This window comes from Crocuta crocuta, unplaced genomic scaffold, assembly GCF_008692635.1.
Source record: "Crocuta crocuta isolate KB4526 unplaced genomic scaffold, BGI_CrCroc_1.0 scaffold97, whole genome shotgun sequence".
Classification (NCBI taxonomy): Eukaryota; Metazoa; Chordata; class Mammalia; order Carnivora; family Hyaenidae; genus Crocuta; species Crocuta crocuta.
Window position 1 is genome coordinate 3,172,720 of NW_027531999.1, and position 15,746 is coordinate 3,188,465.

Sequence of the window (15,746 nt, forward strand, 5' to 3'; positions counted from 1 at the left end):
TTACCATCAGAGGGGGAAGGTGGGGGGAGGGAGGGAGGCGGGGCACCTGGGTGGCTCATTTGGTGGAGCATCCAGCTTCGGCTAAAGTCGTGATCTCATAAGTTCATGAGTTCAAGCCCCACATCAGACTTGCTGTTGTCAACGCAGAGCCTGCTTTGGATCCTCTGTCCCCTTCTCTCTATGCTCCTCCGCTACTCATGCTTTCTCAAAAGTAAATAAAGATATTTTTAAAAAATACTTTAAAGTTTACATCAGTGATATGGATCCAGACATCAGAAGTCCATGGAGCCCTGTCTGGCCTGACAAGTACCTAACAACCAAGTCAGAGTTCTCCTAGAGGATGAATTATTAGAAGGCTCTCCTGAGGGTTCTATATAACCTAGCAATATTCATTTCTTCTGAACCTGTATTTTGCATGCAGGCTCTACATTAGCTTCTTGGGTGTTTTGTTTTTTTTTTTTACCACTGGCCAACCTATATAAAGATTGTGTAAAATCTGCACAGTAATTTTAAGTTCTTACAAAGATCAACAGAGTATTCTATATACCAATATATGCAATTAGACATTTACTAAATATTTTCAGAGATGATTTTGATGAGTTCCTGAATTTGAGCCAGACTCCAGTGAATGTATCTTGTAATGCCCTTTGCCTTCTTTTAGCCTAGAGTTTATCTGCTTCCATACGACATGAAAATAGCTTGGCCTGAGTAATCTATGTGGCAGGTATTCACTTAGGACTAGTAAGTGCTTTTCATTGTTGCAAATATGAGAAGGCTATAACATTATGCCTATCTTTAAAAGACTTACAACCTATTTAGAAACAATTTTAGAATGGACTAGACAGTATATCACATGATATCAAATTACTTATAATACAGACCCCACCTTGGCCCAGTCTTTTTCCCCTCCATTATAAATGACAATTAAAAAGAAATAAGACATGCTTATTAAATATCTGGAAGACATAAAGCTGGGAGTGAGAAATAAAAGGCTAATATATTGAATGACAGAGATATAGTGGTGACAGTAAATAAAAATTCTGTGTTGAAACCAATAAGTTGAAATTAGTAGGAATGAACAGAAAATCCTGCACTTAGTTTCAAAAATTCAGTTGCTCAAGTACAAGATGAGAGCAGACTGTAATTTTCACACTCAAAACAATAAATCCTGCAGACTTTCTCATTAGCCCAAACCTTCACTTGGTATCCTAAAAGGCGTGTTGGGCACCAGGCACCAGATGGGCACCATGAGATCTTATCATCTGCTGTACCTGCACATGCAAGCTCATTAGCCTTTGACATGCAGCTCAAAAGAGAAAATATTCCCATTGACTAGACCCTATGAGGAGTAGACACAACACTCTAAGAAGGTCATCTTTGATAAAATGGCCTCTAGAAGAAGGAGACTAGATTAGTGAGTGACCGGGAAACCAAACTTTATAGAAATACTGAGGGACCACAGGATGTTTAGTCTAGAGAAGAAAAGATTATGGGACTTTGATGGTTGTTTTCCAGCATTTAGAAAGTCTATTGTGTGACTATGAGAGGGAGCCTTTAGACTTTTTTTTTTTTTGGTTATTTCAGTTCAACCAATGGGGTGAAAGTTCAAAAGGAACAGATTCATTTTGATCTCTTCAGAAGCTTTCCTGCAACTTTGGGAAAGGCTACTTCTTAAGGCATCTCACCTCCCATGAGCATTCCAGCAGAAACTAGCTGACCATCTGCCATGTAGACTGCTCCCTTCTGGAAAGCCTACATTGTGCCGGCAATTGGCATAAATTGGATCACTCTGATGAAAATTCTTGCCAAATTAGGTGGGAAGTAACATAATTTCTCATATACCTTCCTTAAACCTGCAAATCCACAAGAATTGTGCTAGCCTACAACTAATCCGTTTGTTTCCCCATCTTCCCCATCTTTGCTGGCAGAAACAACCTTGGCCTAGTTAACAGAATGTCATAGAATATATACTCTCAGCAAGAAAAACACTGCTGTCCCACTTGGGGGTAACAGGGGTATGAAAACTTGGACCATGTCTCACCAGACATGGACCATTGCTCACCAGAACAGACAAGAAAGGGAAGAGCTTACCTCAAAGTGAGGCAAATGGTGAGAGGAAGTTCAGAGAGCAGAGCCTAGGAGATGGAGCCACATATAAGGCAGTTGGCAGTTCAAGGAGGAAGACTAATGGCTCTCTGAGCTGTGTGAAGCCAGGTGAAGGGAGGTACCTTCCTCTCAGCTCCCTGGAGCTGCCCTACTATTTACTATGGCTGTATCTCTTAAGCTTCACAGCCAAAGCCAACATCTTTTGGACACTTGCTATGGTTGTGTAGGTGTGCCCAGATCATTTAGTTATTAATTAATCATTAATTAATTTAATGATTAATAAATTTAATTACTTATTAATAATAAATAATAAAAATCAGTTGTAGGACTGTATAGTTATAGAGACTTTATAGGACTTAACATGGTTACTAATAGTGATACTGTTATTCAGTGAGCAGGAACAATAAGTAACATTTACACTACTCTCGGTAGCTTTGCCAAGTAAAAGAACCATTATTATAAAGAGCAAAATGTGATATAATTAATTTATCTACAAAAGTATAATGAGAAGCATCATTAATATTCCTCAGGAAGGTAGCTGCCTTCTACTAATCCAGTAACAAAAGGTACCCTGAATAACTAGTGATGATACTGATGATAACAGGGAAAAAAAGCAATTCCCTTTTTCCAACTCATTTAAGGGCCCACCCACTACTGTGTTTAGATACCCAGCACACCACGCCTAAAGGTTAAGGTTGTTTCTGTATCACATATTCAATGAAACCATTTCAGGATACTTGTTCTTTTCACTTGTACAAAGAGCAACACGTCAAGGTTGAGTTTGTTTGGTGAACCCGTGTCTGCTTTAATCCAAGTGCGTAAACCATTTTAACATGAGATGAATGACAAGTCACCTGAGAAGTGATACTAACACTCTAGATATATGAATTCAGTTAACACTCAAAAGAATCCTGTGCAATAGGTACTATTATTCCACTTTAACAGAGGAGGAAACTGAAACACAAAAGTTTTAAGAACTTGCCCAAGATCACACAGCTAAGAATTGGTATAGGAGGGATTTCAACTCAGACAGCCTGGGTGGTCCCAAAGGCTAAGTACTTACCCAGTAGGCAGTACTGCCTCCTCAGTAATGGTATGTAGTGAAAATTAATCAATGGTCTAGTGTATACCAGGCACTGTGTTAATCTCTTTATACACATTAGCATATTAAGTTCACCAGGTCAGCTGTTCTGTGTCTTTGGCATAATACCCTAGCTTGGTCACTGTTAAGTCTGCAGGATGTTAGCAATAAGAAGTTACTGTATTAGCAACATGGATGGACCTTGAGGGTGTTATGCTGAGCGAAATAAGTCANGTTACTGTATTATCTCTTTCTTGTAGGGGTGGAATGGTCCAAACTAGTGAGCAGTATGAATTTGTACATCATGCTCTGTGCCTGTATGAGAGCAGACTTTCAGCAGAAACTGTCCAGTGATTCTCTGAAGATTTACCAGACCATCAATCTCCAGGGGTAATTAATCAATTACCCACCTGAGGCTTCTGGAAGGAGCTTCCTGCAATGGAAAGAAAAGAGAAGCCCTGAAGCCAAGCTGTGGCACGGATTGTGGAAGGTGGCAACACAATTAAAGATTGCCAGCCCCTTGTGTATATGAATGCGTTTGTAAGCATCCCCTAAGTTATTTTGAAGGTCCTATGCTGATGGAGGTATGATAGATTTCTCACACAGCTAAGGAGGCTTTTGCTTTGTCTGTATTGACTACCTGCCACACAGAATGTACGGATGAAATACTCGGTGACCTATGTCATCAGATGACACCTGGAGAAGCTGCTGAAGAAATTATTATTGTGTGTTTAGATGCTTTAATGTTTGCAAAATCTGTCTTGTGAATGGACTGTCAGCTGTTAAACTGTTCCTGTTTTAAGTGCTATTACCTTTCTCAGTTACCAGAATCTTACCGTTAAGGTCACAAGTGATTGATAATGGATTTTTAACAAATAAGTCCTTGTTTTTGAAAAACAAAATCAAAAGCAGTACTATTTTATATGGAAATGTGTCTTGATAATATTACCTATTAAATGTGTATTTATCAGTACCTCCTGTCAATCAACTACAGAGCACAATGATTGTCACTGGGTGTATACGTATTTACTCTCTATTACTGGACATTGAGGTGGTTTCTGCTCCAGAACTCCAGCCACTGTATTTCTACATTGTGAGTCATTTTACTTTAAAACGGAAAAACAAATTTGTAGCAACTATGATGTATCAAGAATTTTAAATATCTATGTCTCTTTTACTAAGAAGGAATTTTTGAATATTCTATTTACCTAGAATCTCTCTCCCTCCCAAAAAGGCAGATTCCTCTGGGAATGAAGTAACCTGTCCCATTTCCAGATGTTCTCCGAAAGGTTGCTGCCATGGATATTCTTAAATTTCTGAAAAGGTTTTAATCCTCAAGAGACAAATAAAGTTAAGATGCACTCAGCAAACACTAGATGTTCTGTTCAAATATGACTTTTCAGTGCAGCTATGTGGACTTGGTTTCATACTGCCAATAAACGACTCTTAATACTAAGTTATTGAGTAAAGCATCTACTTTTTTTCCTCTTGGGAAGAAGCTGTTATCTTTTGGGGGAAGGCTGGAGTCAGTAATGAGATGGGTTTAATTTTAGTCTCTGCCTCTCCCCAGTGGAGATAACTATCTCTAAATGCACTATTGTCATCACTTGAGGGATAATGATCTAGAAGTGCCATCATTATGTGGTTTTCCTCAATAGACTCCCAGCATATCATTATACAAACAGTACATGTTTATGTCTTTATATCACTTGTCATAGACCCTCATAAATTACACGGCTTGTGTTTATTCAGCAGAATCAATATCACCTGAAGAAACGTAATGTGTTAGGAACATTCAATTACCTAAGATTATAATTCCTTTCTTCCCTCATGAGGTTAAGAAGTAGTCATGTGCCAAAGAGATGTTGGAGAAAACTTACAAGTTTTCTTCTGCTCCTGGAGGTCAGAATTTTTTCGACATAAAAAAGGAGAGGTAATCATAATCCCTTCTTTCTAAGGAAACAGACAAAAGGACACTGGTGTAAAACTTCCCCAAACAATTCAATAGGAGGAAGTGCTCGTCACTGACTTTTTCCCCCCACCATGAAGGCACATTTCCTTCCTAGCCTTTGCTTCTCTTATCTGGGAGATTCCCCCCCCCCTCCCCAAGCAAAGCATGAACAGTTGTTAAGTGGAAAATGGAGGCTGAATTTTACATGGCGATTCTGACCTGCTTCATCTTTGGGAATTCAGGTGAGTAGGCTTGCCTCCCTTGCGGCATTTCTCCACCAGCCCGCGGAGGAGTCTCTGTCCTTTGAAAAGTGTCTGAAATAAGGCAGAAGTGGAGCCAGGTCTCCATGGCAGTTTAACCAAAGACGATGAGGAGGGGGACTAAAAGGAGCCAGCTCTGTCCACTCTGTTGAGACTTCTCTCTGAAAGAAAATAAATGGCCTCCTCATGTCTTCCTAATGCTCCGGGTAGGTCCTGAAGTGGCATCTTTATAGCAGAGGGTGAAGCACCTTGAGGAGAAACTGATTATTATGTGGCAGTCTGTGGCATTCTCCATGTTTTTTCCTCATCAGGTTATAGTTTTGTTTTTTGTGTATGCTAAAGAAGGAAAACATAAGGAGATATAATGAAAGGAGGTGGAGAACCAAAGTGTCTTTTATTTGGAAGTTGCTATTTGGAAGGAGTGTCTGAATATTTTCACGAGAGAGCAGAGCAAATCAAGTAAAAGCTCAGAAAATGGTTTCTGAACCTGAGTATTTCATTTTTTAATACTGATGTTTAACAATTGGATGCTTAATTTTTTTATGTCAAGAAAAGCTGATGGTTTTTTTGTCTATCAGTTATTGAGGGAAACTTGTAGATATTGTCACAATATGGAGAAATGCTTCTCTCCAGGACTTTAAGAAATTGTATATGTGATCGTCAATACTTTCACTGGTCGCTATTAGCTGAGAAGGTTTAAAGGGGTGGGAAATTTTGTTTTATTTTTGTTTTGTTTTGGGATGAATATATTTTTAAACATGTATCCAAGCTATGTAATTTGTATACAAATACTGCAGTGGTAACTTAAGAATTGGAAAAAGGGGTACTTTTTCAGAGTGGGGGATGGTGATGAGAGGGAAAGAGTATAATGGTTAAAAAGAATGGGTTTTTTTTTTTTTATAACTTCAGTATATTTAACTAATTGGGCTAAAATATCACAACATAGTCTTTAAATGGTTTTGTGTCTCTTTCAAGCTTCCTTTCATTTTTTCAGTGGGAGTGTGTTTTCTTCCCTGAATCATGTGAAAGTAAAAGAAAGGGAATGAAGTATGACATTCTAACATTTTGACAATGTCAGCCTTGGGATTTTAAATCACATATGTTGAATCTGGGACTATTCACTTGAAATGATAGCAATAGCAAAAGATAAGCAAACGTTGTATTTTCACTTGACTGATTTGTGGGTGGGTTGTTTTGTTTTCTGATGGCCTTATAATTTTCTACATAGTACTTTATGAGTATCTCATCTTCCAGACGGGTTTCAGATTGTCCATGTCCATAAACAAGAGTGCCTTTCCAAAACTAAGAGAGTGGTGGTGGGTTTGTGCAATGGGACCAACCAGAACCAGCAGTGGATGTGGACTGAGGATGGAAAACTCCTGCATGTTAAATCTGCTCTCTGCCTGGGCATCTCCAGTTCTCGTGGCCCTTCCCTCCCAGCTGTCTCTACCCACTGCTCCCAGGCTCCTCGATGGACTTGCCATGAGCAGGAAGGGTTCCTTGAGGTGGAAAATACCTCTCTCTTTCTCAAGAAACAAGGCGTCAAGGTAGTGGTCAAGAAGGACAGGAAATACCTCCATAGCTGGATGAAAATAGATGTCAACAAGGAGGGAAAACCAGTGAATGGAAGCCTCTGCTTAAAAAAAGGTGAGCAATTCTTTCCAGAATTGATTCTGAAAGTTCGTCTGCTCAATGTTATGTTTGTTTCATGTTAAAGGGATATCTACTTACCTCAACACAATGCCTATTTATGGAAGATTCATAAGCTAATAGAAATGGATCTTGTGGTTCCGACTGATGTGGAAAACTTCATTATCCTTGTTAAACAAGCCCTCCTCGAAAAATAAGCCCAACGTCTTTCTTTCTACCTCTTACTTTCCCTTCTCTTCTTTCCTTGCTTCTTTTATTAATTAAACAAATATTTATTGAGTTTCTCTTTTGTACCACACTGTAGACACTTTGGTTAAGTACCATTAGATATAGGAATATAAGTCTAGGCATTAACGCAGTGTACGTATGCAAGGACTAAGGCCAATGATCAGAAAATTAATAATTTTGCTGCTGTAGATAATTCTCTGAGTAGGAGGAACTAGTAGAACATCAAAATGGTGTTTGAGAAGACTGGAAAGACTGGAAAATACATGGTGCCTTTGCAAATTTCTTGCACTAATGTTTAGGGGTACAAGAGGTAACATACTTCTGAAATGGTAGGAGCCAGTGCATTCTCACAGTTTTCTAACTTGTTGACCATTGGTGGATATAACCTAGATGACAGATCTACGTGCACAGATCCCTGGTACAGCACACAGTTCAGTCCTGTGCTGGGGACTTTATTGTGGATGCAGCTTAATTTTCTATTTTACTTAATCATTTTTATTGTTTATTTACTCCCATAGTAGAAATTTGCTTTAGGAATTCATGATAGATAAAACTAATAGAATCATTAGATATTAGGTACAAATGGACCTTACAAATCATTGGAGAAATTCTCTAGAAAAGAAACCCATCATTGAGGAGACTGAAATTTATCAAGGTTGAGAGAATTTTCCCAGATTAATTGGTGGCAGAGTGCTGATTAGAACCTAAATTTCTTAATTCCTTGTCCAGTGTACATTCCATTATACAGTGTTTCTCAAATGCTTAGCCACAGAATTTTGCCCAGTTGACTACATAAGAAGCACCTGGGAAAGGAGAAGGAATCTCTGCTCTCATTTCTTCTCTCCTACCACCTTCAACATTCAGTTTCAAGAAACTTGGACTAAAACCTGATGTTTTTTGAGTCCCCCAGATAATTTTGATCCATAACCCCATTTGGGGATCAGCATTCACTGTACTTTTAAATCTTTTTATTAGGTATTTATTTTTGAGGCTCCTATGAGTTTTTTTTCACTATGCTGATCCTTGGATAGCTTTCTGTCACTCATTCATTTCATAAATTAAGTAAGTATTTAATTAGATGCTAATTGAATGCAAAGTNAAAATGTTTATTTACTTATTTTTGAGAGAGAGAGCGAGGGAGAAAGAATACATACACACAAGCAAGGGAGGGGCAGAAAGAAAGGGAGAGAGAGAATCACAAGCAGGATGGGCCATCAGCATAGAGCCAAACATGGGGCTCAAATTCACAAACAGTGAGATCATGACCTGAGCCAAAACCAAGCATTGGATGCTTAATCAACTGAGCCACCCAGATGCTCTAACAGGTCCGGCCTTATAAACACATCTCACTATGAGAATAAGAGAAACGTATAAAAGTCAGCTAGAAAATTCAAATTTATTGGAGAATATATAGCACATAACACCAGTCTGTACAATTCCTGTCATTGAGCAAGTTCATTGAGCAAGGCCGGTCCTAAACAACACAGAAACATTATAAATATTCCCGTTGTACCATTAAACACAAGAGGTGGGATTCTTTCCCAGCCTCCAATCCAACCTTACTTAGCAGCATGCTCTTTCACTGGAACGTTTAAAAAGTAAATATGGATTCAGTGGAGAGTTGTTCAAGATAGAGTATACTTAATGGGAAAGTGATTTCTTTTGACCTTCATGCAAAACATGTCCAATGATGGACTTCACTTCAAAAGTAACTGGATGAAATAGACCATTTACAGTTAATCTCTGAATGTGCCATATCCAAACATGCCCAACGATGTGGATTGGAAGAAAAATGGGCTTCTAGAAAAAAGCAGAGTAAAAATTTGCACAATTGTGGTACCCCAAAAAAAATCTTATATCTGAATACACATGGATAATTCATACTTATATTTGAACACAATTATAAGCTAACGTATTTTTCTGTTCCATCTCAAACTGATCATTGATTTAAGATACAGAATGATACTAGTTGACCCATGGTATGAAAGTTCATTGATTTGCTAGGGAATCCATTGTGAAAAATTAAATTACATTTAGATGTTTGCAATGAATGACTCTAAATGCCCTCTTTTAAAGAGTTGATAACTAAATATGATAATCTGAGACAGCACAATTATGCATATTGTTTATTCATACGATATGAGGGTTTTTTAAATTAAGTTCTTCAGTAAAAGATAGCATATCTGTGAAGGTCAAAAATCTGAACTGTTTGTTTCATAAAGGAAACATTCATGATATCATTCACATACTTAAAGTAATATTTCCCTAATACCTACTATGTGCCAGAGCTTGTGTTACCTACACCAGAGATTCTCAACCCAAGCGTCATATCAGACTCACAATGAGAACTTTGAAATAATACTGATGTCCAAGGTTCATTCTCTAGGCCAATTAAACTCGGTATCATGTTTTAAAAAAAAATTTTTTTATGTTTGTTTATTTTTTAGAGAGATAGAGTGTGAGTAGGGAAGGAACAGATAGAGAAGGAGATACAGAATCTGAAACAGGCTCCAGGCTCTAAGCTGTCTGCCCAGATCCTGACATGGGGCTCAAACTCACAAACTGTGAGATCATGACCTGAGCCAAAGTCAGTCATTTATCCAACTGAGCCACCCAGGTGCCCCTGGGTATCATATTCTTTAAATGCTTTCAAGATTATTCTAATGTGCAGCCAAAGTTGAGAATCACTATGTCTTGTCCTTTATGGTAATGGGAAAGCCAGATATGTAAATAATTAATTATAATACACCATAAATTTTAAATTTTCTCCAATATACATTCTTGCCAGTCATACGAGATCTGGCACCTGCAGGGAGGAATGGCTGTCAACGACATTCTTGTCAGTCTTATTAAGCAACTGTGTTAAAAAAAATTTAAGGATAATTTAAAATTTGCATATTTTTTACGCAATCCTTTGAGTGTCCACTGACTAAATTTATCACAATTTAGCTGTGCTCTATTCTCATGAATCTTCCTTTTTTCTTCCTCTTCCTCTCCTTTCCTCAGAGTTCCTCTATTACAAGGTGAATTGAGGAGTCTTCTAAAATGGATTAAAATTCAATGCAGGGGTGCCTGTGTGGCTCAGTTGGTTAAACAGCTGACTCTTGATCTCAGTTAATGTTATGATCTCATGGCTCATGAGATCAAGCCCCATGTCGCACTCTGCGCTGACAGCAATAAGCCTGCTTGGGATTCTCTCTCTCTCTCTCTCTCTCTCTATCCCTTCCCCGATCACACATACTTGTGCATGCACTCTCTCTCTCAAAATAAATAAATTGACATTAAAAAAATTCAATGCAAAAATTGATGTGTTTTTTGAGAGAAGGATCTATACTAGAGTCATATTTCCTCAAATAATCACTGTCCCTTAAAAAGTACACTGCATGCCCTCATTTGGACAAAAGAAAGGTGTACCTGGCAGACAGACTCTTTAAAAAAAAATCAGCCTTTTATAATCAATTTATAAAATTAGACACTTTTAGTTATTATTCTGAGTCATAAGACCAATAATAAAAACATTGTCTCCAAAATACCAACATATCTGGCAAAAATTGAAAAAATCTATCCCTCCATATATTCTATTGTCAGTCAGGTGCCAAATATTCAGCTTTTTGGAAACATTTATACCTTTAGCCATGTGTCAATAAAACAAACAGGTGGTTGACAGGCTTTCTCAATTTTTCTTCATACATACTGGTATTCTATGGGATAGCTCATCCTTGGAGCTATTGAATTAAGAGTATAATATTTAGAAATCCTTTGTTTATAGTTTCTCAGGCTTATTCTACAGATTAACACAAAGCAGTTATCAAAAACACAGTAAGAATAAGGAAAAACCAAATTCTGTTCAATAATATTGCAATTTTATATAACCACACCTTTAACTTAAAAAAAAAAAAAAGGTTATTACTTTAGAAGTAAAAATGCATCCTGAGGTCCAAATCTCTAATTTACAAACTCTTTAAACGTAGTAATTCTAAGACCTTCTAGATCAAAGGTGCAAAATGCCAGCCATCACTTGGGTACTTTTTCCAAAGAATGCCAAGTGTCTACTTATAAACAGTTACTTTCACTCAGCTGCATTTGAATTGAATGGAGAGTAACATTGTATGTAAGATGTCAGCTAGCTAATCAACATTCCACTAGCATATACTACCGATTCACTTATTCAAATCTCATACTTATCTAAGGGCAGGAAAAATTTTGCAAACATATTTTCAAATGTCCCTGACATGACTGAGCTAGTGAAATCACTTAAAGAGATTTAGCTGCCGAAATAAACCAATTGCTGACAGACTTGACATAACTGCTGGTTAAAGTAATTGTTTAATTGTAGTAATGTGGGTGAGGGAATAAAATGCATTAGCACTGTAATATCCACATGTACTCTTGGGAGAAAGGGTTTTAATAGAAGCTGTTTCCTTCAGTGATTGGTAGGAATGCTTGTAAGTGTAGAGAGCTTAAGGGAAAAAAGCAAAACAAAACAAAACAAAACAAAACAGAACAGTGTCTTCTGTAGGTACAGATCTTACTTTGACCAAATTGCTGTCATAGGGCTTATTTTCTCCTTGCATGATTATAAAAACATGAGCCTTGCAATTGACCATTTATTTATGTGATCATTGGAAATCATGATCATTGGTTGCTGATATATGACTTATGTGATTATAGAAAAATATTTAGCACAGCATCCAGAGCCCCCCCAACCATTTTTAGCCTGTGACATATCAGTGAAGTCATCAGGGCACATTCATGGCTACATATGACTTTCATGGGCCCTTGGCTCTTCTGTCTTTGTGGGCCCCTTTCCCTATCAAAATGAATAATTAAATAAAATAATTTCATATATTTTCCTGGGCCCCCAAATTCTCATTTTTTTCCTATTGTGTGAAGAACCAAATTGAAGCAAACATTTTCTTTGACTCTGAAATTTCGTCTTTTTTAATTTTCAAATTAAATTACTTTTTAATGTCATGAGCCCTTGGTACTGTGCCTATTGGGCCAAATGGACAAGTCAGCTGGCGGCACACCAAGTTATTCACCCACTTTCCATCTTCTATTTTCCTGACCTTGCTTAAGTAGCACAGCTTCAGCATCCCTCTCCCACAGCCTAGTAGTGATGAATTTAAAGACCATTCTGGAGCGCCTGGGTGGCTGAGGTGGTTAAAGTGGCTGACTTCAGCTCAGGTCATGATCTTGGCTTGTGAGTTTGAGCCCCATGTCAGGCTCTGTGCTGACAGCTCAGAGACTGGAGCTTGCTTTGGATCCTATGTCTCTCTCTTTCTCTGCCCCTCCCCAGCTTGCACTCTGTCTCAGTCTATTTCAAAAATAAATAAACACAAAACATTTTTAAAATAATAAAAAAATTAATGAAAAATAAAAATCATTCTTCCTCCCCCATCCAGCACAGTTTCCTTCTACCCACCATCTAATATACATCTATGTCCCCAAAGAACACATAGGACGTTAGGATAAACCAGGAACATCTTCCTAATGCAACTCAGAGTATAATAGTTGAGTAATAATTGGCTATTGAAAAGTATTGCTTTCATTAGGTTTTCATTTATTTATTTATTTTACCATGCTCTGCGTTGATGTTTTCCTATGCCATTTCAAAGTCCACTTAATTTTTCTTCCTTTATCTCTAAGCTTGGCTCTTTCTTAAGTCTGTAAAAAAATTTTTTTTGACCTCTGAACTTCTCTGACTTATTTGTTATGTCTCCCATTGTTTGCAAATTCCCCATCATTTGTATCTCTTTTCACAAACCTTTCACCTCCTTGTTCAAATTTTAGATAGGTCTTTCTTTATGTCTCCTTTATTTTATTGATTACATTTTCTGAAATGTTACTCTTTTCACCATTTCTAAAAATTATTTAGGCATTATAACTCACAACCCTTTCACTTCACTTTATTCTTGCTCAGTCTTGTAGAATATACTTAATGTACAATATATACGCATAAATCCTCCTTTTTCTAAAGTATCTTCTGTTTCATTTGTTATCTCTTTCCCAGATTACTTCCCCACTTTTAAAAGGCATATTATATTTGGCATCTTCTTACAGAAAAGAAAGTCCCAATATAGTTGAAATTTTCTATCTCCAAAATGAGTTCTGTCCAAGTTCTGTTTTCAACATGGTTGAAAATTATTCGTATCATTTAAAGGAGGAAACTAACAGATTGTGTATTTTTATTATCATTACACAAAAATCACACTTCTATTATTAATCATATCTGAACTACTCATAGATGAATTAATAACCTAGAATACATGTTGCTTTTTTAAAAAATATATTCAAAATATCATCCTGACCTGGTACAGTCATTGCAAATGATCTTATAGGTGTGTTATTTACAGCTTAAGTGCTAAAACCTTTTAAATAGTGCCCAGTATGGTATACCCTATTTTGAATTGTGTTCTAAGAGGAATTATGCATAAAGTGGAAACAATGTGGTAGCAATGGTACAATAAAGCTTTTAAAAATAGCTTCAACATATTGTTCCATTGTGTAAGAACTTTTCCTTGCATTTGTCAAAACACATCTTGCTCTTTCATGAACTGTAAAATATATATACCTTTTTAAGGAACATCAGAAGAATTTATAGATACCAAAACATTCAAAGATCTACTATTTTTTAATATAATTTCATAGCACCTGTTTCAACAGAATTCAGGAGATGAAAAGATTAACATATATTGATTGCTGTATATATTTCTATGATGGATTGTCTCCCCTACCATCTCCTTTAAATCCTTCGATACCCACATAAAGAATGATTAGAATTCAGTTTGGCTAGTATTGTGTATATGGATAAAACCTCATAATTTGATATATATTACAATCACTGAGAAACTTGTTAGACATGCAGATGCTGGGTCCCACACCAAATCTCTTAGTGGAGGGCCTAGGTTTCCATATTCTAAAAAGCTACAAAGAGTATTCTAATGCCTATCAAAGTTTGCAGACCACTGCTTTAAAACACACGGACTTTGAAAACTAAATGTTAAGACTAAAGCTTCTTTCTTCCTTCTTAAATAGCACGGGTCAAAAACACAGTCACAAAACGAAGGGGTACCGGCCTTGGATATTCTTTTTCCTTTGGCAAAAAAGGTAGTGGTCTAAAATAGAAAATGGACTTGTTTGGTTTGGAGTGTTTTAAAAATGCATTTAGAAGGTTAATTAAAGACAATTGCAAAAGACTGAGATTTTTTTCCATAAGATGTTCCAAAGCTACGTGTAATGGTAATAAGCTATGTTACTCACAGAAGACATTGCAAGAGTCTTTTAATCATTTATCTGATTTGGGGAGAGTCCTGTTCCATCCATTGAACTAATCATGCAAGTTGACTAATGAAAGAAAGTTCTAGAATAAGAACTGGCCATCTCCTCCTTAGTGAAGAAGAGCAAGCATAAGTTGACATGCTAAGACACATAATTACATACTACATATTTGGAAGCTTCTTTTTGTCCTAACCCCATCATTAAAAAATTTCTTGAGGGTCTAAAAGCTAAAATTGTCATAGGCAGTAATCAACTCAGCATTGGTCAAAGCCCCAAAATAACTAAAATACCCATCGTTATATACAGAAATGTTTATATCCCAACAATAGACAAATGTCTGCTTAAAGGAACGTTTGAGCACCTAATTCAATTGAGACTGCAAAATTAGGCTGCTTTTCAGAGCTTATTATAAAGGAATATTGCTAATAGGACAACTGGGTTTGTCATGTAGGAAACATCCCAGGGACAAATAAATCTTGTCCATGTTCAGAATAGTAACCTGGGCACAATGGCAGTGGCACAGAATTCAGAAGGAAAAAACAAATAGAAACTAGTGGGTATGTCTACAAATCTATTAAATCTAGGCCTAATAGATATACAGGTAGGCTTGTCAGCTATAATACAGAACATTCAATTACATTTGAATTTCATATAAATGACAATGTTTTAATGTCAGTATGTTCCCAGTATAATATGTAACATCTAATATAACCTTTGTAATATTATATGCTTGATATATGCCTAATATTCTGAATAACTAGTTATTTATCAGGAACTCCAATTTAACTGGGCATCATGTATTTTTACTTGCTAAATCTGACCACCCCATCGACAGGGTACTTTGCACAACCTTCCACATCTCAAAGAAAGGATGCTTAATAGTCATGATTCTTTCATTAACCTTTAAGAGAATTGCTGATATTTATATCTTACTAAATTTTGAAAATACTTTTTCTATTTTTATTCTCTTTTTTGTGCCTTAGCCCCTCTTCTTTATATGTTATCATACAAAATATGTCCATTGAAATTGAAATGGAAATAATGAGATTCAAAAGAGGGCTCAAAAAGGTGGACTAGAACAGAGAAAATGCCATGGTTATCACCCTTCACCTAGATCTTCATCTAGCACATAGTAGTTGCTTAAGAAAAAGTTGGTTGAGGGGCGCCCGGGTGGCTTAGTCGGTTAAGC

General features: G+C 36.8%; 2 protein-coding genes across 2 annotated transcripts in view; both read left to right on the forward strand.

Annotated features, from left to right (window-relative positions):
- The window catches only part of PTPRR (protein tyrosine phosphatase receptor type R), a 104,784-nt gene extending 100,141 nt beyond the window's left edge, over positions 1–4,643 (forward strand). Inside the window, exon 10 of the mRNA XM_077775200.1 lies at positions 3,448–4,643. Within this exon, the coding sequence (XP_077631326.1) occupies positions 3,448–3,541 (94 nt within the window). The 3' untranslated portion in view covers positions 3,542–4,643. The remainder of the gene's footprint in view (positions 1–3,447) is intronic.
- Positions 4,644–5,325: 682 nt separating this feature from the next.
- PTPRB (protein tyrosine phosphatase receptor type B) overlaps positions 5,326–15,746 on the forward strand; it is a 114,127-nt gene continuing 103,706 nt past the window's right edge. The window contains exons 1-2 of the mRNA XM_077775265.1: positions 5,326–5,380; positions 6,653–7,045. Coding sequence (XP_077631391.1) covers positions 5,326–5,380; positions 6,653–7,045 — 448 coding nt within the window. The remainder of the gene's footprint in view (positions 5,381–6,652; positions 7,046–15,746) is intronic.